The sequence below is a fragment of the Temnothorax nylanderi genome, unplaced genomic scaffold (genome assembly GCF_030848795.1).
Source record: "Temnothorax nylanderi isolate EJ_2023f unplaced genomic scaffold, tnyl_v1.0 TNYL_tig0012_pilon, whole genome shotgun sequence".
NCBI classification, from domain to species: domain Eukaryota; kingdom Metazoa; phylum Arthropoda; class Insecta; order Hymenoptera; family Formicidae; genus Temnothorax; species Temnothorax nylanderi.
In genome coordinates, this window is record NW_027249074.1 from 1797136 (window position 1) to 1809922 (window position 12787).

Sequence of the window (12787 nt, forward strand, 5' to 3'; positions counted from 1 at the left end):
CGATATAGTTATTCTGAAGAAATATTGACCTCTTCTCTCGGGAAATATCTATAAGTTGTATCGAAAATTATACATTCTCTTTTAGGGTAAAGATACAAGAAATTGGATGAATGAAAGATTGTAATTCTTTGTATAACAACCTTTAAATTTATGTGGTAATAATCCATTAGCGTGAAATATAATAAAGAGAATACCGAGATTTTTTGCAATTTTTCCATTTAAATGTGGCAACTATTTTAAAGATTATTCGTGCAGGACGAATTTGCATACTTGATGCTGGAAAATGTTTCCTCGTCAGGTTGCTGTGTCATTCATGTTCGCAATATTTAATCGATACACGTCGAATAGCGTAAAAAAGGATAGACGCAGCGGACCGGGTATCATAACGTCGAGCGATAAAACTATCGCTCTTAAAATACGGTGGCCATATCGCAATATTCGTAATGCCTGAAATATGGCAGGTATTACCTCGCTCTGGCAATAATTTTCCCAGGATAATACCGTTAGTAATGCACTAATACACGCGCGATGTTACATTACTTTTTCGCCGTAGCCTCTCTATTGGATCGCATGGCTACATTGTGCATTTCTGTCGCATTCACAGAAGCGACAAATCATACTTTTCGAATTTGTCGAGATTCCCGTACTAACGAAAGCCGGCGATCAATATAATTTTTGTCTCTCGAATTTTTGGTGAAGCGCGCGCGTATCTTATTACAATCATTAGTTATCTTGACGATTAAATCTCAATTAGGTACGAACAAAATTTATTTGTAATTAATTGACGGATAAAACTTCGTTATTTTTTTAGCCTGGAAATTTAAATTATCAAAATTTTCGATATAATTTACACATTGAGAAGAACGACTGTTATTTTTTTAAATTTTAATCTTTGATGACTAGTTGCCTCCAATAGCTTCTTTAGTCTAAAATTCAAACAAACGTTTTTAAAACATTTTTCTTAGTTTATAAAACATTATTTCGGTATATAATATTTTAAAAATATTTCTCTTACAAAATATAAAATATTTAAAGCGTTAAAATATTGTATAAGACATGTTGGTCCACGATCTCGGACCATGAAAGAAAGACGACCTCCGCTGGTCAGAATTGGGCCAATCGTGGCTCTCGGCACGGACAAGCGATGTCAAACGAGAGGAAGAAAAAGAAAAGCGACATACTGACGGCTGAGTTGTAGTAATTGTCACAGACTGTCAGGGCGCGTGCTGGCTGGTTTCGTAGCTCGTAGGGGATGGACGACGCCTTTGAATCTATAGCGGGCGTGCTCATAAAGAGGTAACGGGAGAAAGGATGCACGTCTGAGCACGTCCCGCGCCGATAGCGTCGGAGAATATCCCGCAAATGGTGCATCCGGCTCGTGGCGAGGAAGATAGGTGCATCTCCGGGATGCACCTGTGTATATGTACGTGTATCTAACACACATATACAAACGCACACTCGCTCACGCTATAAACGCACGTAGTGTCGTATACGAGGTGTCTCGGATCAAGCACGTCTCGCATTACCTAGATTCTGCATGAATAAGCTGGAGAAAGTAGCCCTTTTCATAAGGGTTCATCAGAGTTCACAAGGGTTTACAAAGGTTCACACGTAGAACGTCGAGAACGAACAAACGTTACTAATCGAGACATTTTTAATGATTAATTTATAATAGTGGACTAGATTAAAATGTATATACTATATTCTGAAATAATAGATTTCTATTAAATTATTATCTCCGCACAAAGAGTAACCTGATAAACGTAACAGAAAATAAAAATCTCGGTAAATCGATTCTCTGAACTCGTTTACGTAACGACAATTTTTGTGCAAAATTATTTTAAATCCCAAATACATTGATTAATGGTGTTTAAATTTTAATCACTTCCGCTACTCACGTCTCCGAGCAATTTTCTTAGTTTATCGTATGGAATCTACGTGCTATGGAAAATGTGTTTCGCAAGAGATATTGGATATGTAACCCCACGTTGCGCGCATCCAATGTTTGCGCGCAACACATGCGGGGTCAAACATGACACCGTTGGCGTCGTCGCCGGGGTGATGTACATAGTCGATGAAATAAGGAGCAGAGCGGGACGTTAGCACTTCGAAGAGTCATTTGGGCATCTGTCGAACGTGACGGGACTCAAGGTGCGCCGTAGAATCTACTTCCACATAGTTTTATGATCCGTATATCCTTCGTACGTATAGAAAGAGAGAGAGAGAGAAAAGAGAGTCGCGCGCACGCCTATCTTGACAGGATACCTTGCGTGTTATGTTTGTGCAAGCGATAATAATCTGCAATATTTATTTATATTTTTGCTTAATAATTATACGCGATAGCTCATGCCTTATGCAATAATAAGTAAATACAAAAACTATAGAAATAACATAAAGATATATTATAATATCGAGAATCACTTCTAAAATAGTATTAGTGATAAGATTATATATAGCTTTCACGATTACTTTGACCTCGAAGTGCATCAGAAGGTAATAACTCACTAAAGTCGCGTAAAAGCGACGGGCAATCCGTTCTATTCGATTTACGAAGAAGAATACCTCTCTAATCGAGAGACTCGAAACGGTCACGTGCGGTTATCGCGGCTGCAAGATGAAATCCCTCGACGAACGAGAGCACGGCGACGAGAGGGCAAGCGCGTGACACACGATGGAAGTCCATAAATCTAATCGACGTCTACGGAAGCACGAACGCAGGAGAGTAGAAGGGCAAAAAAAGGCGAAAGGTGAGGGGCGGTGGGAGCGAAAGAAAGAGATAGAAAGCGAGGAGAGTGCGAGAGGAGGCGATGGGTGGGATGGTTCGTTAAATGAGCTTAACGTGTGCCACCCCGTGGTAAGGCATTACTCTCGACTAACGGGCCGTGTTGCAAACCCTATTAGCAATATATTTTCCTCGCTCCGTCGGACCTCCGGCCCGCCATTGTGTTGCCGGCCGAACGGTTTACACGTTGTCGTTGGAAGCGCGCCGCGCCGCGCCGCGCCGCGCGCGTCCAGTGAGATTTTCAGTCCCGTGGGCCGGAAGCTCGCTCATCGATCCCCATCTCGTTCCTCGACGCTGACCCTCGTAGACGCGGCAGATTTGTGCGCCCACCGAGTAAATTCTTCTCGATTTTCTGACCGACCTCCCGAGCCCTCTGAACACTGAACAACGGCCTGTTGATTTGCCGGATGGTAGTTAAATGCCTTTTGGGGTCTTGTTCTCCAAAAGTATCAGGTGCATAATAACAGGGTGTTGGAAAGACACAGATATATCTTTTATCTCGTTAAGGAGTAATGATTTTAAATTGGATTTGATATTAAAACAAAAGAGTTTAGTATGGAGCGTAATGCAGTTAGTGAAATAAAAATAAATGTTCATAGTTGGCTAACTGAACAATGGGACTGACACTGATACTTTCTAACGCTCTTGTTCCGTGAATGGTGTTCCGGAAAATCACGGTAGACATTTGCGCAATGCTCGACCATGTTTGCAGTGGTCCATAAAAAGAAGGAAGAAAAAGAAGAGCAACACAGCGAAACACGATCCTTGGAAGAAGCTAGCAAGCACCGACTTTTCAGGTGCACCACCTCGTGTCTCCCATTTATAACCGGTCGTACCGACAAGACAGCGGCGTATCCCGTTGGCTCTCTGCACAGTAGAGAATTTCAGTAAAAGTTTCGCGAGCGATACCGAGGTCCGCATATGTTACCGCCGCGCCGTCTCGCTTTACCGTTCTACCCCGCAAAATTCTGAGGGAAACGTCGAACGGGATTCGCGGGGTGCGAACCCCGGTGGCTTACATCCACCGTCTACGTGAGCCACACGACAGTTCACCCATCCCTCTTTCTCTCGGAGGAAGACACGTGAATACCGCAAATCATATTCGCAAGCTGTGAGGCGAGAAGGGCAACGAAAGAGAGAAAGAGAGAAAGAGATGGAGATTGTCCCGGATTGTGCCACACACGGAGCTGGCTTTGTACGGAGCGCTTTGTACGACTTTGGACGGATTTTAGCGGAGTTTCGATGCCGCGAGCACACGACGTAACAGGCCGAATACCAAAACAGCCGTTCCACGACCGCACGGAGACGGTAATAAATATGTAAAACTCGGGCGGAGGGTGAATCGCGTGCGGGAAGATTAATGAGCAATTCTCACCAGGGTGCCACGGACGTGAGGAAAGGCTCTTCATGCAACACGTACCGCTATTTCCGCGCTATCAATAGCTCGACTTTGATAGGGTGGCGTTTTTAGGCGGGTCGCTTGTGTATCGGTCTATTACGTCAGTTATATATACTACTAACGATCGCTTGAATATTCATGAGATTAGCCTCTGTGACGGCGATTTATTCTGTAATTAATCGTGGAAAGCTAACGTGAAGTTATTGCTAATTAGCATTAATATGGTTTTACATATGTGATACCGGATCATTACGAAATGTACAAAATATGATGTGATATCGATCACTAGTAGTTGGCATAAAAGTTTCTTACGGCAAATATAATGAATATAGTTAATCAATTTTTAATTAATGTTATAAATAAAGAATTGCACAATATGTAATATCAAGAGGTTTCTCATACATTACATTCGATTGTACTATAAATTTATAATTATACGCGCGAAAATGATTTTACTTTGAAGACTTAATTTAACTTGATTTAGCCTTTTTTTAACATTAAACATCTCGACAGAAATCCTTGTGACAGATAAACGAATCGTAGTGAGGGTCGCAGATATGGCAATATTATTCGTAGGTATTCCGCGACAAAGAAGTAGTAAAGGTTCGTTATGTGTCAGACGTGCGCGATTCTCTCTGGTGGGACATCGAGCACACCTTACGGGTTTTTCTCACAAGCGAGTCAATTGTCAGCGTAACAATGGTCGACGGGGTTTGGAGGCGAGGAAAATTCGCGCTTCGGGAGAGGATGGGACGACCGGTGGATATCTTCCCGACGGATAAACGCCGCTATAAAAGACCGTGAATGCCGGGTATTAGCGCTACTAAAGCGTCGTCTTGCGCCGCCCTCGTGTAATCTCCGTCGAGATTACGACGTCCGTCTGCGGAATCCCGTGGGAACGGAGCGCTCCTTTCCACTTCCGTTGAAGTTTCTGCTCTTCAACATGTCGATTCGAGCCGACGGCGATCGTATCGCATGTCGGAAACGGCAATTATTCGGACAACGATTATTGAATTCTTTCCGCATCGCTAATTTAATCGTGATGGGGCGATATCTTCTTGCGATGAACGATGAACGATGAACGATTTGTAATTATAGTTGAATTAGTCTTAATTGCTTTTATGTTCTGCGATAACGTAAATGTGCTCGTCCCCTCTTTTTTTTTTTTTAATTTAATTGCTGAGTTCAGAAAACTCAAAATAATTGATCATTTTTCTTTTAAATTTAAATCCATGATGCTAAATCTATAAATTGAAGATAAATTAATGTCTAATGAGGCTTGAATGCATATATTCACGCGCTGCTATTTGTATGAGATTCAAATTTCTACATTTTATATCGTGCTCGTTACATTTTCTATTTTGCCTCGTGTCATATATAGCTTTGAACGCAGGTCGACAATACTTACCGATTTTTGTTTGTGCTCGTAGAACACGTTTCAAAAATATCGCCACGTACTTCGGATACAGCCTGAATACGGTCGTCGACGATATGAACAAACGGGTCACGCCGGCGACATGGCGGCACGCGGCACCTCACTCGAGAGCGAAGTGCAGTGATTCGGACTATCTACATAAAGATCCTCACGAAGCCTCGATTCCGCGCGAGAATATTGCCGCTTCGAGGATACAGTGTCGAGCCCTGCGTATAGTTTGCAACCGTACGGCTGTGATCGAGATCGCGCGAAGGCGGTTGCACGTGTCGCCGCGAAACCGAGTAAACCAAGTCAGAATATTTCGCCGTGCGTCGAAGATGGTCTTATCGAGTTTGCCGTATCGCCGAAAGTTCGTCTTCGCGAACGTGATCTTTTTCCGCGTTTGCTGCGCCTTCCCGAAAGGAAGAGGAAGCACGAGCGAATGGAGCGTACACCATCGATCGACGTCATCGTCATCGACATACATCGTCGTCGCGACAATAGCCGAAGGCAATTCCTATCTGACATCCGGGTGACATATTGGGATGAGTCTCTCGTCGACTTGTTTGCGTTTACCTCTATACTATATCGTGGATGCATCGAGCTGGCGATGAAAGGGAGAGAAAGAGACGTCAATCAAGTAAAAGCTGCGCTGTTGTTGTTGCAGCTTCACTTCCTCGCGCTTTTCCCTTTCTTATCGGGTTTATATTATAGTTGCCCAAGGCTAGATACGTGCGATGCCTCCCATGCAAAAGTATTTTGTTTGCAAGTAAAAACATTAATGCATATATAATTTTCCTTCACGAAATAAAAGAAGAAACACGTTGTATATAAATAGTAATTTTTTTATTTTGAATTAGAAATATATTATATTTTACATACAAATGTATGTATATTTTATAATTTATATTATATTATATTAACATGTGATGTAATAAATATTAATGACAACTGTAATTTTCGAAACGAAGTTATCCTCTTTAAACATTTCTTCAAACTGGAAAATGCGCATATCGTTCACATGTCGGTTTTTCTGTTTACAGTGCCACCGGCGAAACCGATAATCTATGATGCGAAGAGGCGAGACATGAGTAAACTTCTCGAGGCTTACCCGGAGGGAGCTGACCTATTCCTGGTCTGCGAGGTGCACGGAGGTAAATGTTAGCTACAGTGTCAACATAACTTTACGCATACTTTTCATAATTCTCTTATCGAATAGCTCGAAAAAGGCAATTGCATATTAATGTTTAGTTTTAATTATAAGCATTTTGGATTATAATTCTACAACATCAAAACTTGAAGTTTTAAATTCACAATAAGGATTTGCACTCGATTTTATTACACTCGAGAAGCTTAGCGCAAAGCCTCTCGCAGCTAATATACATAAATTATCTAGAGTATAATATCAAAATCCGAGTCTTGAAGGTACATAGTAAGGGCCAAAGCACACAACATGGCGTAGCGATATACGACGGTCGTAGTTCCCGACCTGACAGATCAGGATACGACAAAGCTTGTGCGTTACTTACGTCCACGACTACGACTGTCATATGTGCTTTGGCCTTAACCATGCTCTTTAATTGTGCAATTAAAAAAAGCGTGTTGTTTAAATTTACATGACTTCACATGACTGAAGATGACTTATGTCGATCAAAAGTGTTCAGAGCCAGATTCCGATTCGAGTTCCCTCCGTGAATCGTTTCACAGATAACGCGATCAACGCGCGCGAATTGCTCGAAGAAACGACGAGAGGCGCAAATGTACGTCGTGCGTGCCGAACGAAAAATCTCATTTTGCCGAAGAACCGCGAGTATTCACTGGCGCGAGGCCAATTCCATTTAGAGTCCTCTACACAACGCACTCGAGAAGAATCGTCGCGAGCTGGTGCGGCAGCAGGAGATGGGTTGCGAGGCCGAGAAGGGCGGAGAAGCTTAAAAGAGTCCGCGCTCGCTTTTTCGCTGTAGGCACCGAAACGACGCTGAAGCGACTTGTCGCGCGGCGGCCGAATCCTGGACCCACGCCAATTTCGTTCCCCGTAACTGCCACCGTTCCGATGCACTCGCCAGAAATCGTGCGCTCGCTTCCGTTGTCGTCGAAAATAAATTATAGAATATGCGATCACGCCTGAAGCCTCCACCCGCGATAACTATATCTTTATACCTTTAATCTTTTTAGAGCTGAGTTTCTATAAAACAAACGTCACTTTTTATGCATATTTCAGATGATTATACTTTTAAGATATATTTGGGATTATTATTCTTTTTTAATTTTGGATGAAATAGTTTCGAGTCCTGGACGGTTGTTGGTTGTCGTCAACGCGCAGTACTTTTGTTCTTAAAGTAGCTTTAGAACTACTTATTTGGACAGCACAACTACTTCGCTTTTATAAAGATTTCAAAATAGTAACTTTAATGCGAAAGCTCAAGGAATTAAATTCCGGTGTTTCTTACTCGAAATATATCACGTGAAAATCTTGGACAGCGTCACGTACTCCTTTTCGTTTCCTTGATAAAAATCTGTAAATGACGGAGTAAGAACACTTTTATTTCTTTCTATATTAACGTTTTACGGAAATAGTAAATGTAGGAAGAGATGAGAAGTTTGGTATCCAAGAAAAATCAAGAAGGAGAAGAGGAGGCGGAAATGACCTCGCAGTTCGGCGCGTTGTTGTGTAATCAACTTCTTGAAAAGTCGCCAAATTCAATTCAGGAATTTATACGAGCACACAGCTTCTCTATAGTGATACACGGCATTTTTACCTAGGATGTTTAAAGATTCGATAAATTATTTAACTATTACCCTTGTCACCTGTGAACATAAAATATTTGACAAGAGAGATCTGTAAGAAATTAAATGTTTTTACGACTAGACTTTTTTAAATTATGAATTCGTCATTAATGATAAAAATGATAGTTGTTTCGACAAAAGTATAAGAAACAGTCGATCGAGCCGGGGATAAACCTCTTTCGAAGACTCAGAAAGGGGGCGAGCAGAAAATGAAAAGCGCGCTGGTAGAAGATTAACGTATAGTTGACTTCGTCGCCCCTGCCGGGCGCGATAAATCCGTTGGATCCGTGCCAATCTCCGTCTACATTGCCGAGCCACTATTTCCACTTTAACACGAGCCACGACCTGCCTCGACGTCATCCACCCTCTCGCGCAATTCCATCGCGAGATTGCGGATTGTCTCGAACTAAGTTCCATTTCCCGAGAATGCTCGATGCCCTGCGCGAGCTGGCTACCACGTCACGTCGACGAATGTATCGTGCGTCGATACCACTGAATTTCAAAACGGCGGATAAATAATTAAAGCCGCGCACCTCGGTGCCGACTGCTAAAATACGTATTAGGCTTTTGCAATCGCGGAGCATACGGCGATATATAATTTATAAGAAGGTAAAGCCGTTACGTACTGTTATGTACTTCGAGAATGCTTTCGGAGAATGAAATTATCAAGAGTCAATAAGTCTCACCTCCTTCCGAATATCAATTCTTGATTTTCAATCGTCGCAATTCCTTCAACTTCCAATCTCCTCGAATTTATTACAAGATGTGCTTGTCGTCTTATTATTATAATATAGCGTATTATATCGAAAGCGCCAAAACATATTCTCGGTACGAAACTACTTGAGGAATCGGCGATTTTAGGTATTTTTCAGGAATTTCAAGGATCAACGATTGCATTCGCATTTCGCCTTCCGCATGGCAATGATTTGAAATTATAGCACGTCCTGGCTCACTTCCGTCTTCCTATCTCGCTCTATTTATTGTTACGCTTCCATTGTTGCGTTTTCATGGGCTTCTTATTTATTATTACGTTTCCATTGTTGCGCCTTATTGAGGATTCTCGGGGGACCGCCGCGCGCGGTTCATCCAGCTTTCGTCGCGAAACGTTTTTTTGTTGTCGACGTTACCGAGGATTTTCTCAGGATATCGTGTTCAGCCTCACAATCTTAACCGAGGTATCTTCAGATATTAACGGCGGGGTATATCGTGTCTGTCGTACAAAAATATTTTGCCCGCTATTATATTTCCTTTCATCCACTGACAGTTTTTTATATCTATCGCTACGTAAAAAGCGAGAAGGTCCTTAATAATAGCTTCCGCGTTAAAGAGCATATTAGTTGACAGAAATTCAACCGAAATCGCATAATTCCCCGGTCGCCACAACGCGACGCGTTTTTACTGTCGTTGCAATTTCACCTTTCGCTGCGTTTCGGCGTCGAGCGGAAGCGCGCTCCTCGGGACAGGTGATTTGTCACACGGGAACGAAACGAGCTCGCCTCGTCCGACTTGCCGCTCGAGTTTTTCGCGTCCGCGGGTACAGGTATAGCTGATGACTTCGGGGGCGGAAAGCTCGTGACGAAATGCGAGATGCGACAGAAAAGGAAGAGAGAGGCGGAGCGGTAAGAAGGACCGCGCTGCCGCAACACGTCAAGCGGAAAGTGCGACGAGCGAACTTTCGACGCATTTGTACTGCCGTCTTTTCCCCACTAGCGCATTTCTCTCGCTATCGTTTCCCTCCCTGATAGGAAACTCTCGCGCCCGCTCGTCTGATCTCTTCGGGAACAGCTGATTGCTCGTATTTCTCATTCGCCGAGAAATACAGAGCGCCACTTGTTTGCACGACTTTTCCGCTCGTTGCTCCCTTGCGAAATTCGTCGTGCTTCCCTGACTTTTAGCGTGCAACACACTTCTTTCGTTTGCTTCTTTTGATAACGTTCGCACTTGGGAGAAACGTAATCAATTATCTTCTCTCGCCACTTCCGTATTTGTAACATTAAACACTTTTATGATATCGAGCCATGAACTTGAATTATGAAAGCACATTCAATTTAGACTGAAATACGAAGTAACAATGTCATTGTGTCAATAAATAAATAGTAAATCTGGAGCCAAACAAAATGTGCAAATGCATCTGCGCACGTTTTGAAGCATTTGCGCAAATATTTGTCCAGTTGGAAGTTGCAGACTGCACTTCTACAGATTTATTTTCTTCTCTCGCGTCAGTGAGCGCGATAATTATGCAGCTTTTTGCAGACATGGAAACCTCTTTTGCCCGAAACCGGCAAAACCGTGAAAAGCATCCGGATATAGCGTGTGTACACCACCGGGATACAGGCACGCATTTTACACCTGCGTTGCAAAATATAATACGTCCACGCCAATTTCATAATACAGCGTTCGCCGCCACTGCCGCTGCCGCTGCGGCAGTTTACGCACGTATTAAACGGAGAGGTAAAAGACGGGGTTGGCCTCTAGAAAAGTGCGAGTATTTTTGCGGTTTAATTCAAGGTTCAAAGCGCGCGGCGTACGCCGCGGAAATCGTTGGCCGATATAAAAGGAAATAAAACGCGTCCTAGGATGCCAAGAGGAATATACTAAAATTGTTATCTCTGAAAATATATCGCATTTTTTTGCCAAATGTTTCCGCGAATAATAACCATTCGAGATTCTTCTAGCAATTATTAATTTCCTGTATTTCGGAAAATTAATGACACTTTTAACATCGATGTCAATAAAACGGTATCTTAAACATTCATTCTTGGCAAAAATTTCGTCAACTGCAACATTATCCTGGACATTTTACACAGATTGTTTCAGAAGTTTTATACAAATAAACTAAATTTTTATAACATAAAAAATGGTTATAAAAATAGTAGTAATAGTAATAATGCCGTCTACTAGTAAAAGCAAAAATATTGTAACTAATAATAATACTCGTTTATGGCCAATTTTATCAGGAAATATAATGACACACACACACACACACACACAAAGTGGCACATAATTCCGGTATTAATGCGCAGGGCATATAATTCAGTTTTAATGATCGTCATCGATTTACCCATGGCTCGGCGAGTTCTTCGAGCTGCTCACCTGGTCCGTAATCGCAGTTTATTCGCGGCACACGATTTAGCACAGCGCCCCGTACGAGTTCGGCGCAGCCGGTTTATCGAGCTAGCAACGTCAGCGAGAAATAAAGACCCTATTAATGCGAAGCGGGATTAGGGTAGCTCGCTCGAATGCAGCTTTCGTGGATGCTCGCATCCTAGCTTACCGCCGAATTTTCGGATAACGATTCGAGGCATCGTTTTCGCTGTCAGACTTGTGCTCGGGCGAATATTACTTGCGGTCTCAAATTGTTACTTTAGTTGTCCCTGAGGATGTCCACCCGGATAAACCAGAGCGGAACGTATGATTGACCTGCAGTATCACGTAGCAATTCGGAATAGTACAATGCGCTATTTTATACACCTTGTTATTATTTGCTGAACACTAATAAGCTGTATAATGTGTGCGCAATCGCGCTATTGTAGTACAATTAAATTATTTCTAGTGACGTAGCATGAGATCAATTTCGCAGATACCTCGGGTAATCTACTTGCGTTCTTTCTTTCTTTCTTTGATAGATCACACAAACCTGTTTTTTTTTTATTTATACGCTGCTTTTATATAAATTGTATTCATAATAGCTTACTGCGTATCGGTTTCATTAAATAAAATTTCGCACAAATGCTATCAACGTGCAAGAGCGCGTTATCATTTCACATGAATGTCTCGGTACATGATACAACGCGGCAATTTTAGTGCGCCGGGTGGCTATGTTTGTAATGCCCTATACTGACGTAAATCGCTTTCCGTCTTCCTTAATGTCACTATCCTTAGACGCGAGCAAGGAGAACTACTACAAAAAGGGATTGTCGCTTGTTACTGTTTGCGAAGAGAAATGTATCCGAGAAGACGAGGTACAAAAACACGAGGTACAAAGCTCGTATCTGAGAAAACGAAAACGTCATGTTCGCGAACAATGTTACGAAAATATAATTGTTTCACGAATTAACGACTGGTATCGTCCGACGACTCCGACGTGCATTTTTAATTCGTAAGTTTCTCGCGTGCAAATTCGAATGCAGGATGATGCGTATCTATTTTCTTGGTAATCAACGTGTGATTAATATCAGAGAAAAGATTATTAATATAGTCGTATCATTGATATATTGCTGATTCAATTGCACTTTGCGCGTCTGTGAAAGTGATAATTATAATAACTGATGCGTCTAAAACGCCTGTTTTCTCTCTCTTTCTTTCTTTCTTCCTCGCGCTCGTCATTAACAGGATGACTCGAGCAAAGCGAACCGACGTCCGCCTTGGACAATACGCTTTTGACACTTCGACTGGGCCGAAACGC

At 42.3% G+C, this 12787-nt stretch overlaps 1 protein-coding gene and 1 long non-coding RNA gene across 3 annotated transcripts in view; one reads left to right on the forward strand and one right to left on the reverse strand.

Moving 5' to 3' along the window:
* The window catches only part of LOC139767830 (nephrin), a 192874-nt gene that overhangs the window by 83772 nt on the left and 96315 nt on the right, over window positions 1-12787 (forward strand). For both annotated transcript variants that reach the window (XM_071697488.1, XM_071697489.1), the window contains one exon: window positions 6639-6749. In XM_071697488.1, coding sequence (XP_071553589.1) covers window positions 6639-6749 — 111 coding nt within the window. The remainder of the gene's footprint in view (window positions 1-6638; window positions 6750-12787) is intronic.
* Window positions 1-12787, reverse strand: part of LOC139767832 (uncharacterized) — a 172503-nt gene that overhangs the window by 54542 nt on the left and 105174 nt on the right. The gene's annotated exons all lie outside the window — the stretch shown is intronic.